This window comes from Mytilus trossulus, chromosome 10, assembly GCF_036588685.1.
Source record: "Mytilus trossulus isolate FHL-02 chromosome 10, PNRI_Mtr1.1.1.hap1, whole genome shotgun sequence".
NCBI lineage: Eukaryota > Metazoa > Mollusca > Bivalvia > Mytilida > Mytilidae > Mytilus > Mytilus trossulus.
Window position 1 is genome coordinate 38039502 of NC_086382.1, and position 19962 is coordinate 38059463.

A 19962-nucleotide genomic window follows, 5' to 3' on the forward strand; every position below is an offset into this window, starting at 1 on the left:
TTCGATCTATAAAGACAATGTTACCAGTCGAAATTACAAGTCGTCTGCAGGCCACAATGATCAAAGAAATACAGAAATAAAGAGATGAAATGGATGAAAGGAGAAAGAGAAACTTGAAACTGCACGTGTCACATTCGTTTGAGGTAGTTTATGTACCTGAAATTATTGCAGAATAGTTGGAATACAGAGTTGTTTTTCTGTTGTATCGGTCCATAGCGAATGGACTCTGAATTAATTCTATGTTTTTTTTATATAAGTTTTTTGTTTAGTTTTGTGTTGATTTAAGTGAGTATTCTTTAACATTTTCTTGCTCTTAATCATACAATAATAGAATAGTAAACTTAGATAAACTGCCCTTTGTTTTTATTTGTACCTGACTCCAAAAGTTATAACTTATATGCCAGTCAATGAATTGAATAATCAACTGTAATGTTATTTAAGAAATAATTCATGGAAGCCATAGATTTGTGGGAAATTTACACATGGCCTGGGCCGTGATATTCGAATTTTATCCTGAGCGTTAGCGAGGGATAAAATTAACGAATATCACGGCCCAGGCCATGTGTAAATTTACAACAAATCTATGGCTTCCATGAATTATTTCGATTCTAATAGGACAAATTAGTTAATTTAAATACTGAAGCGAGGGTTGGTATGCCGAGTGTGGAGCTGTCCTTTTTTACTCCTTGTTAGATAAAGCTCAAATATTCTCATACATCTTTAACTTGCATTAATTATTTTGTTAATAACCGCTAGAAAAAATATGTTTAATTCTCAAACCCAATATTTCCGATTTTTAATTTACATGTTTTCTCGTAAGCTACCGTCAAATCCAAAATTGACATTCCGTAAAGAAGGAGCTGCCATGTTGACTCGCTGAATCAAAGGCAATAGAATAGAAAACCCCAGAATTCCATTTTAATACAATATTATACGAACTTCGTTGGTTACAAAAAAGTTTTTATTTTTGTGATATTGACTAAATATTAATTGTTTTTATACTTACTTACTTACTTAGTCCTTGCTATGCCTAGTGGCACATAGGGCAAGGACAAGTTTCCTCCACTCTTCTCTGTTGTTTGCTGTTCTTTCAACTGTACCCCAGGTATATCCTCTTTCCTTTAGCTCATTTTCTACAGTGCGTCTCCATGTTGTTTTAGGTCGGCCTCTCTTTCTCTTCCCCTCAGGTGTCCATCTAAGGGCTACCTTGGTCATGTCATCAGATGGTTTGCGTATAACATGACCAAGCCACCTCCATCTTTTTTGTATGAGCAAAGTCTCCATGTCTTTGGTATTCGTCATCTCATGAAGGTCTTTGTTGGAGATTTTGTCTGGCCAGAATATTTTCATTATCTTTCGTAGACATGTGTTATGGAAGCTGGATAGTTTATTGATGTCTTTGTCAGTCATTCTCCAGCACTCTGAGCCATATAGAAGTACTGAGAGTACACAGCTGTTATATAGTCTGAGCTTGGTCTTCTTTGAAAAGGCTGTTGTTTTCCAGATGTTGCCTAATCTAATGAATGCAGATCTAGCTTTTCCTATTCTGATCTTTATGTCTCTCTCAGCACCACCTTCTGTTGTTATACAACTGCCTAGGTAATTAAATGACTCTACTGTTTCAAGCTGTTTCCCTTCTACAAATATGGCAGGATGTTTCTCTGTATTGAGGTACATTAGCTTTGTCTTTTTGGCATTGATCTTAAGTCCAATCATTTTAGCTGTTTCTTCTAGCTTTTTGGTCTTCTCCTGCATATGGTCTTCGGTATGGGATAAAAGAGCTAAATCATCAGCATAGTCTGTGTCCTCAAGCGTAGTACAAAGTGTCCATCTCAGTCCGGTGTTTCTTTCTGCTAGGGTTGTTCTCATTACCCAGTCAATAGCAATTATAAACAGCACAGATGACATAACACATCCCTGTCTTACTCCAGATTTTACGAGGAAAGTAGAGTCAGCTTCAGAGTTGATGGTACATGAGAAATTTGTATAGAACTGCTTGATGAGTTGCACTATCTTACTTGGTATACCATAGTTTCTCAGAATTTCCCAAAGACTTTCCCGGTGTAAGCTGTCAAACGCTTTCTCAAAGTCTACAAAATTTACCAGTAGTTTCCTCTGCCACTCATGACACTGTTCCAAGATGTTATGTAGGACAAATATGTGGTCGATGCAGCCTCTACCTTTTCTGAAACCAGCTTGTTCTTGTCGTAGTTTCTTATCCACAGCCTCTGTTATTCTTGAAATCAAAATTATGCAGAAGACCTTACTTGGAATGGATAGTAAGGTGATTCCTCTCCAGTTGTTGCAGTTAGTTAGGTCTCCTGATTTTGGTATTGTAATGATGTTGCCTTCAGACCAACTGTTAGGGATAATAGCTTGTTCCCATATTTTCTGGAATACTGAATGTAAAGTATCCGCTGCCAGAACTGGATCTATCTTAAAAAGTTCTGCATTCAGTTGGTCCATGCCAGGTGCCTTTTTGTTTTTCAAGCTTTTAATGGCTTTCTGTATTTCTTGTTTTGAAGGTGGATCAGTATCTATTTCAAGGTCTAATGATGCCTCAGGAATAATTGCTATATTATCTGGATCTTTTCGATTAAGAACCTCTTGAAAATGTTCCTTCCATCTCAGATATTGGTCTCGTTCTGTTGTTAGCATATTGTTGTTTTTGTCTTTAATAGGCATATTTATCTTGGCATTTTTACCACTTAGTTGTTTAGTTACTTGGTAAATCTGTCCCATTCTCTGATTTGAAGCTGCTCTTTCTGCTTCTTTTGCTAGGTCTTCCATAAAATCTCTCTTGTTCTTTCTTGTTGCTGTTTTTACCTTCTTGTTGCATTCTGTATACTTTGTTCTTAGCTTTTCCTTAATTCTCTCAGAACGTGTTTGGCAAATTTTGTTGTTCACTTCTTTCCTTTCATCTATCAAATTCCAAGTTTCAGGTGTTATCCATTCTTTGTGTACTTGTCTTTTGAATCCTAGTACCTTTTTACTGGCTTGAGTGTAGATTTCATGTATGTGCTGCCATTCATCATTGACTGATATTGTGATTGTGTTGTCAGTTGCTAGGTTGTCTAATAGCTGAAATCTGTTCTTTATTTCCAGTTTAAACTCTTGCTGGATTTTTGGATCTTGTAATTTACCAACATCAAATTTCCTTGACACGTTTACATCAGTAGACAACTTTTTAAGTTTCAGTTTGATGTTTGCAATTACTAGATGGTGGTCACTAGCAACATCTGCACCCCTCATAACGCGTACATCTTGCAGCGATCTTTTCCACTTTCCATTGATGATAATATGGTCTATTTGGTTTTTGTCTCTACCATTTGGAGAAGTCCATGTCAGCTTATGTATATCTCTATGAGGGAAGATAGTACCCCCTATTACTAAGTTATTAGCACCACATAAGTCCACTAAACGTTCTCCATTGTCATTGATCTTGCCACACCCATATTTTCCCATTACTCTTTCATTCCCGGTGTTATCATTTCCAACTTTGGCGTTCAAATCACCCATCACTATTGTAACATCATGTTTTGGTACTTTTTCTATCTCAGATTGTAGAGCTAGATAGAAATCAGTTTTCACATCATCCTCTGCTTCATTTGTTGGAGCATAGCATTGAATGATGGTTAGTTTTCCCTGCCTTGCTTGGAAGCGAGCTCTTATTATTCTTTCGTTTACAGGGGCATACTCTATCATGGCCTTTGTTACGTTTCTGCTCATTATAATTGCTACTCCTGCTTGATGTTTTTCGTCTTTTCTACCAGAATACACAATTGTTTCACCTGTACTTGTAGATTTTTTACCACATCCAGTCCATCGACATTCACTTATACCTAGCAGGTGGAGTTTGTATGCTCTCATTTCTCTGATGACTTGCGCTTGTTTTCCTGTTTCATACATTGTTCTTACGTTCCAACATCCAATTTTTAGTTTTGTTCTCGTGCTCAAAATACTTTTCATGTTGTCAGCTTCCATTAGGCTTTCACTGACATCATTCATACTTGCAGATGTCTGCTGGTACTCTGATCTTAATACGAGATGAGTTAAATTTTTTCTTGTCCTTGTTTCCGTAACTGCATTTTTTTTATGAGACGAGATAGTTGGTCTTGTGCTCAACCTCCAACCTGGAGGGCCAGTGGATTTCGTGTTAAGGTTCCAGTCCTCTAGATCAGTTGCCAAACCAAGGCTTACGAATCATGATCTGTCCGGTTTTGTTAGAGTTGTCTCACTTAGATAGGTTGCCTTACTGGGCTTATGACTCCCTATCTAGCCAACTATTTACCCATAGCTGGAGCAAGGTTGATGAGTGCAAGGGCATGTCCACACATCGATGGGCCTACACACTGCATCTCTAGGGCCCTTGCTGCTCCGAGATCCCCAAGCAGTTCAGCCTGACTTCGAAAGATGTCAGTTACCAGTGTTACCAACGAGGAGGATACTGCTGGAGTCTTGGTAATGTAGAGGCTGTATACTGGCAGGAAAGACTTACGCACTCGGCTTTCTTTTCACATAAAATATGCTAGCCAGCGGCGATAAGAACCATATAAATAGATCTACCGCACTAGACGCATAACATTACCCTGTGGAACAAACACCACTAACACCATTTTGTTTTTATACTGCAACTTAAATTAGTATATTGATATTTTTTTTTAAATCGTAACATAAATATCAAGCTTGTTTGCATCCCTTAATGAACCCCTCATTGTAGAGAAAGTGTTCCATGATGAAATTGACATTGCACAAAATATACAGTGTTACTATATTTAGGAAATAAACAAAACTAGTTGCAATACATTAATCATCTTTTTATTATGCATCTGAATCATACCTGCCAACTTTCACGATTTAGGCGTGTACTACACGATTTTGACCCTTAGTCACGATTGCACGATCGTGTTCCTGAAAAACCCTCTAAAACACGATTTGGTGAAAATCTACACGAAAAATATTGTTGTTCCCGATTTTGAACTGTGTCTAATGGAGGAAAATCGTGTTCAGCCAATCAAATTGTGTGTTTCTCATGATCAAATTAATCAGCCAATCAAAAACGTTTTCTCTCAAGATTGTTTTAACATGCTAGATATTGAACTTGTGTTGTATTCCACTGTTTGTTGATGTAAAAACGTGAACATGGCAAATGATTTTTCAACAGCAAGGAGGTTCTTACACAGAATAAGAATAAAAACATGGCTGATTGACAAACTTCAATGATGCAGTACTACCATGAATATAATAAATAGTAGTTTATTCACTAATTTATTGACATTACATATACACTTGCTGTTACATAATTTCATTTATGTATTCAATCATTTAAAGTATAATGTACTATTCATTATTTTTCACATGGACCCCCACACCCACATCAACATGAGGAACCCCTTAAATGAGGGAATACCCTTAGTCAAGGGGTCACTGTTGTAAAAAAATAAAATAGAAAAATGTAGATTTATTAACTTTAAATTCTGACATTATATTTGGAACAGCTTTTCTAAATGAAGAGTCCTATTATTTTGAATAATAAAGAAGATATAAGGCCAAGAACATATCAAAATTCTTGGACATGTGTTGACCATATAATACCAGATAGGTCATAAGATGAATAGTTCTTTGGGAAAAGTTTCTTCAAATACAAAATGTACATGTAATATGCATATGAATGTGTGCTCATTTGTACTTTAAAAGTGGTTTTTAATGTCTAACATTGAGGGGGGATCCCTATGTGTTGTTCCCAACCTGATAAAGGTCCTTCTTTGTGTATAATTTTAGATTGGAAAAGTCAACAACTATTTAGTATCCTTACACATGAAAATAATTCCTGGTCTTACAGCTACATGTTCATATTTTCTGCTGATATAATAACTAGAATCATTCAAATAAACTTTAAAAAAAAAAAGGGATGTAAGCTCATCTTACAAATCATGCAAATATGACACTTTTTCTAGACTACAAAACAGCACGCGCAAAATAGTCGTCGCAAAGAATTTTAAACTTTGAAATTGTTGTCGCGCGATAAAACCCCCATGGGCATTTTCAAAAGTTGGCAGGTATGCTGAATAAGAATAAAAGTTTTGTAATTTTTTTTGTTTAATTAAAATTAGTAATACAATAAATTTGGCAAAGTGTTTGCAATGTAGGTTCAAATACATGTGGATTTACGTGGGAGGTATATTGTAACATCCATTATTATGTATATCTCTGAGTCTGAAGCACGTCATATTAGAATCTTCTTTAGTTACAGAATACCATCAACATTTTGAAGATTACATTCTTGTGATGTAAAAGGGAATGGGCTGTAATATAATCTGTATTTATAGTATGATGAACATGTATAAGCATTGTGAGGTCATCTACATAGATCTACATCTACATTGTACAATGATCCATTAGCACATTGATGACTCACTCAGTACGTTGGCTCATCGCAAACAGACACTTTTAAAGTTATAAAAATTAAAATACCACAGTTGATACATTCCCAAAAGATGTTACTATGTCCTCATATTTTGTACATGGAGTGATTTATTTGTTGGCCAATACACCTTATCGCTAATCACCACTGATCCGGCCTCTTGCACTTTTGACGCAAACAACAATCAAAAAGTATTTATGAAAAAGATACAAGAAAAGTACAGTACATTCTTCCTTGTTGCAACTTTTAAGTGACTTCACCGATCACAGTCCATTGTGGCGTCAAATATTTCATTTTATGACTTCAAATTTTAAAGGGAACCTGTGTGATCTTCAGTAATGGCGGACAAATAGCAATAAGGTGTATTGATGCAGTCTTCGTGATGAACTGTTAAATCTACAGGCCTGGAGCTAAATTTTTGAAAATTTTCAGTTAGATTCTGTTGGCTGTAGATATGATTTTGACAGGCCCAAGAGCAATTTTACAAGCCAGAGCTGCCACTCAGCCTGAAGACTGATTCATGTGGTACAACTGTCCACAGCTGTCATAGCTAACAGCTTCAGTTTTCCATGTGACTGCATGTTTACATGTTCCACACAGGTATTTTGGTGTAGGTGCCCCTGGAAATGTTTCATATAGGGTATAAGTATATATTAAAGTAGCAGACTTCACAAATACATAAGTACTAATTTGTTATATTTTACAAATGATTTCTTAGACTGTTTGTTTAATATCAATGTAGAGATGTTGGACTTACTTGTTTCTTGAGATGACAAAGTTTTTGACTATGATTGATCTGGAGCTTTACTGTTGAGCAGTACATGATTGTTATTGGTCATTGTCACAGCATTGCAGTTGACATGCATGCATATCTAAATTTAGCGATTTAGCTAGCAAGAAAGTCGATATAAGGACTGTTGCAAGAATAGATTTGATTGTGTTCATGTGAATAAGACAGTTGGTATAAATAGAATAGAAAAACCATGGATTTGTAAGTCAAACCTTTTGTTTCTTGCTAATCTATTTTTAAGTTTCTTTACAGAAAACCCAAGATCTTATTTGAATTTATGAATTTATTTCAATCATTCATTACAATTTCTTCATCTGTGGAACTCTTTCAGATTTCAGATTCTTTTTTGTTTTGAAAGGGAAGTATAAATCCTTACTAACCTCATATGGTAACTAACCCTATATGGTAACTTACTAACTAACCCCACATGGTAACTAACCTTCAAAAGTTATATGGTAACTAACTCCATACTTTTTTTAGGACATCCTAGAATAGACATCAAATATATGTAGTCACCACATGTCCTTAGCCAATCCTAACCCCATACTTTTTTAAGACACTGTATATCAAATATATATAGTCACCGTGTGTAGTCTTTAATCAATGATATCGCCATAAATCTATAGGAAGTGAGATATACATATATATACATGTACTATATTAACCTGACTATAAATCTAGTTTTATAAAATATCCTTCAAATTCCATTCCAGGACAAACAGGTAGATAATTAAGACCGTTCCTATTACAACTATTTGAAGAACTGGACTATGGACTGGTCAGAACAAGCTGGGACTCATCATTTCAAAAAAGTATAATGGTCACTTCTTTTGTCTTGTGGTGAATGTACTTTGCTTTGTCGATGTCAGATTTTTTTTTTAACTTCTTGACAGAATTCAACCAAACTTGCACAGAATCTTCAACAAGAAGTAAAATTATGCACATGCTATTTCAAATTTTGAAATACTGGTGATTTTTTTAATTCTAAAATTACAACATGGACTTATACATCTCTACTTTCTCTGAGTTTCTTTAATCCAAAACTCCTTAAAAACTGCTCAACAGAATTGAATAACACATGTACAGATTTAAGACAAGACAAGAAGTTATGCATAATATAGAATATAATAAATATAAATTGTATAACTATTTATATTTAAGTTGTAAGTACAGGTAAGTCAGTTATATTTGAATATTGATAGTCATACTCTAACTAGTGAGTCCAAAGATGCATAAAGTTAGTAAAACTGTAAAATGTTTGTCAAATGAGCACAACTATCATCATTTTATAACAAAGTAATTTTAATTTGATATCATATTTCCTTGCTGTATTTTGTAATGGAGACTGTACTGAAATAATAAATAATATATATACATAGCAAGAAATCTTTGACATTTCACACTGTTGGACTCACCATTGCAAAAAATTACGAGTTCCTGCAATCCAAAAAAATCTTAGTTAGAACCCTGATAAGATTATCAAGAAATTCAATATATTTAAATCCAGCCCCTTTGAGAGATTATTACACAATGCTGACTGTATCCCTATTTCGACATTTTTACTTGATACGTTTGTTTGTTTTGTTTACACATCATTGTCATTATGATGGAATTTGATGTGACTGTCAAATAAGTAATAGGTTTAGCTAGCTATAAAACCTGGTTTAATCCACCATTTTTCAAATAAAAAAAATGCCTGTACCAAGTTAGGAATATGACAGTTGTTATCCATTCATTTGATGTGTCTGAGATTTTGATTTTGCCACTTGATAAGGGACCTTCCTTTTTGAATTTTCCTCTCAGTTCAGTATTTTTGTGATTTAAATTTGCATATATATATATCATTCTTTTGTTTCAGAATGAGAAAGATGAAGAATTTGAGTTATTACCCAGTACTCCCAACACTCCGTTGATTGGATCGCCGTCTAGTAATTCTGGGACTAGCCCTTCACTGCAGACCTTCTCAAGTGTTAGAAATCCACATTCTATATCTGGAGCATCAAGTCCGTCTATAGATAGTAATGTCACAAGTCCGCATGTTGCAGCATTACAGGTGTTTTATATTATTGGGCTTTTTGTCTAATTTAAATGAGGCAATAAAAAAATATATGTCTGTTTACGGTTACCTGACCTACCCTACTTTTGACCGCCAACCCTAAGTCATTTTTATATTTCCATCGTAAAGTGAAAAATAAACTGAATCCATGTCAAAAGTGAAAATAGTGTTTCCAATAATATAAATCAATTACCTGATACAGCCCAATGTTCACAATTGGGAATATGACAGCTGTCTTAAGGAAAACCGTGACTCGTGATGAAATAAACATTTGCCGCCATTTTTTTTCCAACTATTAACAAAAGGAAATAATCCAATCATTTAAAATACAGGTTAATGTTTAACTCAGACCTCGACAAGACGAAACCGCATGACTCAAAATAATGTCACAAAAAATGAAATAATAAATTAAAATGGAAGTACGGACCTACCTATCCTATTTTATTTTTAAGTATGTTACCTTAAACAGACATATAATTTTTTTTTGGTCTGACGAATTTGAGACTTTGACACATTTCAACAGTCAATTACTGTGGATTCAGCATAATTTGTAGGATACCAATTTTCGTGGGTTTTGTAGATTAAGTGAACCATGAAATCAAATGTTGAACGAATAAAGATTTACATAGGCTGCTATGCAGACTTTAGCAAAACCAAGAAATGAAATATCCACAAAAATGCAAGATTTCGAGTCCATGAAAATTGGTACCTACGAAAATGAATGAATCCACAGTATCAATGGTATACAATATGCAATTCAAAATAATCAATCCATTATATTTATAATTTGATTTAGAAATAATAATATTTAAAGAAGTTTTTGCCCTGAAATGACTTTTTTTTTTCCTTTTCAGCTATAATCTTTCACTTTATATAATCATTAGATTGAATTTTTATTTGACCTACATTTATAAAATCACCTGGACTAAATATCCATGTGACTTTTTGCCATCACTTGGTGTTTGTCGTTGTAGAAATTGGAAAAAAAAATAATCTCCTCTGTTTGTCCAAATGTTACAAACCTTTTAATTGATGTCTCCTAGTGTATCTACTTTAAAGTTATGACCCTGTAATTTAATTGATAACCAAACTTGGCTGCTGTTAATAAAAATAGAACATGCAGTTTTTTTGCCCACCCAGGGAGTAGGGACATTATAGCTTTGGTCTGTGTGTCCTTTCGTTTATCTGTTCATTCATATTTCCTGCTTCAGCTTAAATTTTTTTGTCATTCAGGTTTAAGTTTTTGGTCAAGTTTGAAGTCCAATCAACTCGAAACTTAGTACACATGTTCCCTATGAAGCGATTTTTCTTATTTTAATACAAAACTAAAGTTTTGACCCCAATTTCACGGTCCACTGAATATAGAAATCAATAGTGCAAGTGGGTCATCACTCATCAGTGTTCTATGGACACATTTGTCTCTTAGTGGATATATTGCCCTTGAAAGACACATTTTACCTATTCATTGTGCTTTTTGCAGAAACTATAACAGGTAGAAAGAAATTGTACTATGCAAAAGTGTTGAGCAAAGTAAGATTTATAAAGAAATCACCTTAGCAGAAATTGTGTTTTGACTGCTTATAAAAGTTATTGTCCTTGAGAGTTGGTTTATCTTGTATATATATATATACATATATATATATTGCAACGGATTCAGGTTCTTTAGTTTTCTATGTTGCGTCATGTGTACTATTGTTTGTCTGTTTGTCTTTTTTATTTTTAGCCATGGCGTTGTCAGTTTATTTTAGATTTATGAGTTTGACTGTCCCTTTGGTATCTTTTGTCCCTCTTTTGCAATGAAGGAATATACGATAAATATCCAAATGGCTTATTTTTAACCAGGTAAGCGATCCAGGCTCTTTGGAGCCTCTTGTATAACACATGTTTGCATTTTTAATTTTTCTTGTTTAAACTATTATATAGGATGTTTTTTGTGGGGTTATGGAAGAAAAGGAAGGACCAGTAAGTAAGGACCAGAAAAAATGGGACAAGAAAATGATACCAAAAAAAGTGGTGATCAAATACAGAAAATAGATAAAAATTGGGTGAAAAATTAGAAAAAAAAGAAGTAAAGTGTTATAGAAAATTTAAAAAATACAGAAATGAATATCCCTGAATATGAAGATAGAAACCTTGAACAGAAAATGTAATCTACAAATAAGACAAGTTGTCAGTTCACTCCCTATACCCTATAGCTGTAACTGCCCTTTAAGGACATTTATTTCATTAAAGTAAAGCAGACAAAGAGAAACTTGACAGCTAAAATGATCAGCCAAAAAAATCTACAAGTAAACAGTCAAAACAGTGAAAATTATTAGCAAGACAGTATCAACACAAAAGGTTGAAAGCTAAAATCATCAGTTAATTCTTTATTTAATACTAATAGAAGCCATTGCTTTGCAATGCTGAATTTTGCCCATATTTTTGGTGCATTTATTGACATGTATTTAAATCTTGAAAACTATAACAGATAGAATGAAACTTTAAAGAGCAAAACTGACCAAGTGATAGAGAGAAGAAAGTAAGACAACATGATCTAAATAGTCAGTTAATTACTCATAGATCGTGCTCTTCGATGACAAATTTTGTCTACTTCTGTGGGTTTAATTTTTGGCAAAAATTATCAATAGAAAAATATATCCAAATAACTTTTTGATACCAATGCCAAATTATGGGTTTTCCAGATTATAGGGTTCACTGCACATAAAAATTTGATAACTTGTTTTATGTTAAATTTTGGTCTAGGTTAGTTTTTTTGTGACGTCATCTTGAGATTTAGAACTTGTGTTCATTAGATGAACATTTTTAATTAAGCTTTTTATCAATATTTCACTTTTTTATGAACATGGAAAATGGATATTGGGAGCTGGTCATGGTTTCTTAGAAATGAATACTTTTCCTTGTTTTATTTTCATTTTGTTATTTTTAAAAAGGGGTTAGCAAGACAAAACAAGAAAATAACATTTTTGTAATGTGAACAATTCAAATTCCCGGGAGCCTAAACTATAAGGAGACAGAAGACAGAAGTTCCCGCATAGACTCTTGTTTTATAATCATCGACTTGACTTAGGAGTTTATATATTTTTTCAGCAGGTAACCTTCTCTCTGGTTGAACAACCTTGTATTCATCCAACCAAGAGCAATGTAAAGAAGTAAATCAAGCTTTTAATTGATACATTTAAAAAGGAAATAAACTGTTTTATGTTTTCCTTGTACATGTACGACAAAATAATTGTAAAACAGTTAACTTTCCTCCGAAAGTGCACAGAATTTAGGTTTGATTTTACTTCTTTTTGTTGCTCTTACTTGAACCAGTACCAGGAAGTCAGAACATAGATGAGGTACCATAACCTGTTGAAAATATTATAACCTGGAGTCAAAAGTCGGTATTATGAAAAAAGTCTATTGAACAAGTAAATTCACCCAAACACTTTTTGTTTTCAGTTAATTTTTCATACATTTTTCTATTTTTCAGCAATTGTTTAATCAACGTCAAACAAGCGTTGTACATGGAAGACAGTCGTCTCATAACTCTCATTCTTCATCGCAACATACCGGCAATGTCAGCTCAATACATTTTGCCGAGGAAGACAAGCATGATGGGAAATTATCGAACTCGTCCTCAAGGTCATCATTTTTCTTGCCAGACCATTACGATGATGTTCAAAGAACTGTTAAATCTATGGGGGAAATTTCTGTCGACACACAAGATAGTGCTACTTACCAGAATACACCATTCCCATGTGGTAATATCAGATTTGCCGGAAAACGAGAGGAGGGTGTTGAGGTAAAAAAATGAATTCAGAAATTGATTAAAAGTTTTTGAATGGTTACAAATTTTTTACAAATCTTGAAGTTAATAGATCATATCTTTCTTGAAAAAGTCTAAAACTTTTTTTTGTTTGAACCAAAAGAATTATTTCAGACTTCAGTTGTCCACTAATAAGGATTTTAACCATTAATCTGTCTTTTGAGTTGATTCGCATTTTTAATCAATGGGTGGTTTGTATCATCTCAGTTCTTCATAGGTAAATTAAAATTTAATTATGATGTAAATTTTTATTTTTTTTAATTTAACTACTATCTCGAGTGGAGAATTATCGTGTTGTACTCAGATGCAGTAGTTTAACATTATTAATATATATATCTTTATTGCAAAATTACACCCATGAGGGTCAAACAATACAATGAAACAATAATGTTAAACTATACAATGCAATACAATGAAATACAATGTAATACAATGAAATACAAAATAATACAATACAATATATGGAATAATAGAACATTAGAGTTCAATTATAAATGTATGTAAAAAACACCATCATTACCTTGCCTGACACGGGTCTTGACTCCCTCAGTTCTAAAGACTGTTTAATGAAGACTCCAATATGACAAACAAGTTCAGGGATGGGGTTTAGAATGTGTTTAAGTTTATTGAATGCATCAAGATGCTGAAATAATGGTACATAGTCTTTTAGATATATATGAGCAAAAAGATTAGAACGCAAAGATATGTTAATGTCACAATACAAAAAGAAATGATATTCATCATCTAGGACTTCACATTTTTTACATAATCTTTGTGCTCTTGGAATGTTTCTGTACCTTCCTAATTCAATGCCTAGGGAATGATCACTTAGTCTAAATTTTGAGAGTAACTTCATATGTATAAAATTATTGCAATTTAAATATTCCTCAGACTGACAATTATTTTTTAATTTCCCATAAAGACAAAGTTTGGATGAGGAATCCATTTTTGAAAGTTTAATTAAAGTATTTTTTTCATATTTCTCTGAAACACACTTTTTTATATTACATTTTAACATGTTTTTTGATTGTTTAAAAGGTACATTATTATTAAAGTAATTTTCTGGGTTTATTTTCATTTCTTTAAAAATTTTATCTGCAAAAGAGTACCAAGAATAAATTCCTTCTGAATGTAAATTTATGTTTGTTTGTAGAGATTCTTTAACCAGGGGATTAATATCATTACAATTTATTCTATAAAAATACATGAGTGTTTGAGTTTTTATATAGGAGTTCACAGTAAATCTACCTAATTCTGATCTAGCACCTATGTTAGTGACTGTCTTTTTCAGTCCTTATACTGCTTTACAAAATTTAGAATGAACCTTCTCAAAGGGATATTTTTCTGCTAATGCAAGAGTATCACAAAATGTATTATTTACTGCAGCTCTATTAGATGCCCTATAAGCTGACTGAAAATTATACATAAACCAAATCTCAGAGTTGTATGTCAAAAAAGGTCTTATAAGAGTATCAAATAATTTACATGACAAATTAGTGGGAACAAAATTAAAATTGGACATATATTTTCTCAATAAAAATAAAACTTTAATGCCTTTTTTAGACAGCTCTTCAGTAGTTTTTGTAAAATTTCCCCTATAGTTAATAATATTCCCTAGAAATTTAAAGTCCTTAACTTCAGTCAAAAATTTATTATTAAACAAGAGGGGTGGGGATTGTTTATAAATATTCTGAAAACTAGGATTTTAGTCTTGTTTGTATTAACACTCAACTGCCATTTAGTGCAATATTTATTTAGTTTATCTAATGCGTTTTGAAGCCCCTGGTGTGTCTCGGACAGTAACACTAAATCATCTGCATAGCTGAGAGTTTGGATACTTGAAGTATCAAGAACTGGAGGGTTACAATTTACATCAAAAATTGAATGTAAATTATTTATATAACAATTAAACAAAGTAGGACTTAAACTGTCCCCTTGTCTTACACCTCTAATTATTGGAAAAAACAAAGAGTGTTCATTGCCAATCTTCAGTGCAGACTGGGATAAACTATACATATTTTTCAAAGAAGTATAAAATTTCACACCAACACCATCATTTATCAATTTATACAACAGGCCATTATGCCAATTATATCAATTTCACTGATATTTTTTTACTTTACAGTTAAAGAAGCATTACGTTTGTGTTCCATGGGACTCTGCTCCATATGATCTGACGTTTTTCATGGATAAGTTTTGGAACATGAGAAGTCCTAAGATTGTTTTATCCATCATCTCAGGTGTACATCATTTCAAAGTTTGGAAGAATCCTCGAATGAAGGACCAATTTAAGAAAGGAATCATAAGGGTAAAGAGTAAAAAATAGAGGAGGCAATTTAACATTGTAGATGAATAACATGGTTCTTTATATTTAAAAAAAAAGATGTGGTATGATTGCCAATGAGACAACTCTCCACTCGAGACTAAACGACACAGAAATTAACAACTATAGGTCACTGTACAGCCTTCAACAACGAGCAAAGTTTGTACTAACTGTAATGGAGATTTTCAGCTATATTTAAAAAAGAAGTAGGAAAATTTAATTGATGCAAAGTTTTGAATTGAGTATAACCGGCAAACTATGAAATACTCAGGAGTACAAAATTTGTACTTGAACAGCAAGTCCATCATTTTGATAAGTCAAATTCTGTGTTAAAGTATGATAATTATACTCAAAAATAAATACTGCATAGCTTCAAGTGTTTACGCCTATGATAATGTATATTTCTTTTTATTATACTGATATCATTATGAAAATTTAGTTTCCCCTTTTACATGACTTTTTTAGGCAGCCAATAGAACAGAAATGTGGGTAATTACAAATGGAAATGATGATGGAGTCTCAAGTATGATCGGCGAGGCTGTAAAAGAGGAGAATATTCTGAGAGCTAACAGTAGATATAATTTGAGTCAGCTCAGACCTGATGCGGTAAAAAAGTTCCACAAACTGACTATGATAGGTGTCATGCCAAAACATAAAATTTCTTATCAACATCTACTGGATGGTTCTGTAAGTGAAGACACTTTATTATCAGAGGTAGAATTAGGGGGGGAGAGGGTATCTTGCCCCTCCTCCTTTATGGAAATACATTTATAGTTTCTACCATTTCCACTCCAAACTTTGTCTAGTTATGGCACCCCCTTTTTCAAAATCCTTTATGTGTATCAGATTGTGAATTTTTAAATATTTTATCATTTTTCGTTTTGAAAAACTATATTTACACTATTTTCCCCTAAATCGTTTGTGCTTTTATCAGTTCACAACTGGCTGGTTGGTCTCCTTGTAGTGATCAATTTTTGGATAGATTGGTTTGTTAAGTTATAAATACTACCGTACATGCTTTTTCAGGAAGAGATTAAATTAACAATACATTGATAAGATAAGTAGCTCCTTCAAAGAGGCTGCCTGAGCAAGAAGAGGGAATTTAGACTGGGATCTTGAAAATGAGTGTATATTGGATTGGTTCAGAAGTTTTACCATGCAACAGGCCTGTAGACCAGCTAAAAAGTTGTTTCAAAATGAAATCCACAAAAAATGGTATCTAATGAATAATAAAAAATCCCCAGTAATGCATTATATTGAAGAAAACATAAGGCATGACCAGATTGCTCTGTTTTATATTTCAGGATTGTATCAATGTAACCAACGAAGGATGTAAATTTAAGAAAGACATATATGAACTCAATCCTGACCACACCCATTTTATCGTGGTAGAAACTGAGACGCCAGATGATAAAGAAAAGGTGCAATACGTTGAATTCCGCTTTAATTTTGAGAGGCAGTTACAATGTCAGCTTGGAAGACCTAGACGTTATAAACGGCTTTTAAGTTTTGGTATGATATTCTGATATAAAATTTATTTCTGTATAAAGTTACGTTCTGACATGGCACTTAACTAAACCTCTTTTTGGTAAGATTTCCACAATTGTCAATAAAGCTGTCAGATGCTATTGTGAATTGCATGCAGGCGGTTGGAAAGGGGAAACAGATGAGGAAAAGCCGAAGTTGTAATAAACTCTTCCTACAACTTTCAAAATACAACATTTTCTAGAAAACTGTGTATATTTTGAAGTTGTGCAATTCTTCTCTCATAAATTGTACATGGTTGGTAAATTTTTCAGATTTTCAAAATGGTTACACTTGGATTAACTTTTAGCAAAATAGTCAATGAAGGGTAACCATTTCATGTAATCATCTTGTATAGTTTTCAACCTAGAGATGTAAAACTTTCTAGAATGTTTTACCAATACTTTGAGGATGTTACATAAATTTTATGTTAAAATTTGGAAAATATATCTTGTAAGAAAGGACAACTGCTATCCATTTGATGCTTAAAAATCTGTTTTATTGAACAGCCTTATAAATTTTTAAGTAGCTAGAGAAAATATATGAAGTAACAAAAGGAAAGTGATTATTGTATGATACCAATAATTAAAGTGGCACAAATTTTTAAAGTTACTTGTTGTACACAGGCTGAAATATGTACGGACATGACTCCTTTTAGTTACATTTTAACCTGTATTAAGAGACATCTTAAGGTGGTACCCAACACTTTCACTAAAATAATTTGGCTCGTTTAATTTTCATAAAATTTTGACTATGTATTTACTTTGACCCTTTAACAAAAATATACCAGTAAAGATTATTCTGAAAATTCATTCCAGACGCTAGGTCCATGAGTAAGTACATTGACTTGTTATAGAAATGGTGTAATTTTCTTACTAAAAAAATATATATACCACTGGGTGATACTGTAGTCTTTTTTTCAGTAATTTCATTTAATTTTTAGGTGTCGGTAACATACAAATAAAAATTAACATTATGTTTTGATAATATACAGGGTGTACTAATAATAAAATTTGATGACAAGTATTTTCCCTAATAAAGTTCTATGAAGAAAATGATGGATCAAATCTGGTTTTATAGCTAGCTAAACCTCTCACTTGTAAGATATGATTGGTTAGTGTAATATGGATAATCAATTGTTCATAAAATGAGATGGAGTTACTGGGCTAAAATTTCATCAAATGAGTCTGCCCTGAGATGATATATAGCTGAGAAACATTCTCAAGCTTGAAAAACCATTGATAATCTTTAATCATTGATTACAAGGCAACGTTAAAAAAAAAAGTTTATATGACATTGTGCATTATCTCTCTTCTTGACAGATCAAATCCCATATATTATTTCATGTGTAAAATAACGTTAAAATCAATTTGAGAGAAAAGGGACAATAGGCTTTTTCGACAAAAATATTGACAGTACAGAGGCAGATTTCAGGGAACCCCGGGTGCCCAGGCCCCATCCCCCATTTTTTAGGAAAAATTTGTTGCTTATTAAGGGAATCATATAATAGGTTGTGGCCATTTGATACTTTAAATTAAGCAAAAAGGGTGAAGTTGTTTTATATATATTGGAATTACTAAGTTTTACTATAAAACATTTGTGCTTAGATTTACTTTTAACAGAAAACCATAAATCTTAACAGTTGTACTGCTGTATAATTTTTGTCCCCCTGTTTTCTTAATTGCTGATAGCTTTTTTCTATGTATTATCCTTAACCAAGACACCACTTGTAATAAATTCTGCAATACCATTGCAAGTGCAGAAGAAAATAACTTTTTAAGTTTAGGGTTTGTACCAGTACTCAATTGATGTTAAAAAACATGCACAGAAAACTAAGTTTTGTTCATTTGCATGCATTAGGGATGTAGGGTTCCTTAGTTTAGATTATATTTATGCATATATTGGTTCTATAATTTCTGATACACTTTAATTAACAGAAACTAGTTTTAGTTGACCTCAAGTTTAACTACCTATATTGCACAGTATTACAACTTTTTTAGCTCACCTGGCCCAAAGGGCCAAGTGAGCTTTTCTCATCACTTTGCGTCCGTCGTCCGTCGTCGTCCTGCATCCGGCGTTAACTTTTACAAAAATCTTCTCCTCTGAAACTACTGGGCCAAATTTAACCAAACTTGGCCACTATCATCATTAGGGTATCTAGTTTAAAAATTGTGTCCGGTGACCCGGCCAATCAACCAAGATGGCCGCCATGGCTAAAAATAGAACATAGGGGTAAAATGCAGTTTTGGGCTTATAACTCAAAAACCAAAGCATTTAGAGCAATCTGACATGGGGTTAAATTGTTTATCAGGTTAAGATCTATCTGCCCTGAAATTTTCAGATGAATGGGACATTCTGTTGTTAGGTTGCTGCCCCTGAATTGGTAATTTTAAGGAAATTTTACTGTTTTTGGTTATTATCTTGAATATTATTATAGATAGAGATAAACTGTAAACAGCAATAATGTTCAGCAAAGTAAGATCTACAAATAAGTCAACATGACCAAATCAGGAGTTATGGCCCTTTATAGTCAATTTTTAACCATTTTTCGTAAATCTTAGTAATCTTTTAGAAAAATCTTCTCCTCTGAAACTACTGGGCCAAATTAATTGAAACTTAGCCACAATCATCATTGGGGTATCTAGTTTAAAAAATGTGTCCAGTAACTCGGCCAACCAACCAAGATGGCCGCCATGGCTAAAATAGAACATGGGGGTAACATGCAGTTTTTGGCTTATAACTCAAAAACCAAAGCATTAAGAGCAAATCTAACAGGAAGTAAAATTGTTGATCAGGTCAAGATCTTTTCTGCCCTGGTATTTTCAGATGAATTGGATCATCGGTTGTTAGGTTGCTGCCCCTGAATTGGTATTTTTGACGAAATTTTGCTGTTTTTTTCATATTATCTTGAATATTATTATAGATAGAGAGAAACTGTAAACAGCAATAATGTACAGCAAAGTAAGAACTAAAAATAAGTCAACATGACCAAAATTATCAAGTTACCCCCTAAGGAGTTATTGCCCTTCATAGT

At 33.1% G+C, this 19962-nt stretch overlaps 1 protein-coding gene across 5 annotated transcripts in view; it reads left to right on the plus strand.

The window, feature by feature from the left end:
* LOC134687313 (transient receptor potential cation channel subfamily M member 8-like) overlaps positions 1 to 19962 on the plus strand; it is an 87695-nt gene continuing 67733 nt past the window's right edge. For 2 of the 5 annotated variants that reach the window (XM_063547497.1, XM_063547498.1), the window contains exons 1-7: positions 1 to 143; positions 9073 to 9267; positions 12746 to 13057; positions 15207 to 15389; positions 15870 to 16091; positions 16709 to 16916; positions 17747 to 17761. In XM_063547497.1, coding sequence (XP_063403567.1) covers positions 90 to 143; positions 9073 to 9267; positions 12746 to 13057; positions 15207 to 15389; positions 15870 to 16091; positions 16709 to 16916; positions 17747 to 17761 — 1189 coding nt within the window. In that variant the 5' untranslated portion in view covers positions 1 to 89. Of the gene's footprint in view, positions 144 to 7927; positions 8027 to 9072; positions 9268 to 12745; positions 13058 to 15206; positions 15390 to 15869; positions 16092 to 16708; positions 16917 to 17746; positions 17762 to 19962 lie in introns of all 5 variants that reach the window. The other 3 variants (XM_063547500.1, XM_063547501.1, XM_063547499.1) reach the window with 2 other exon arrangements.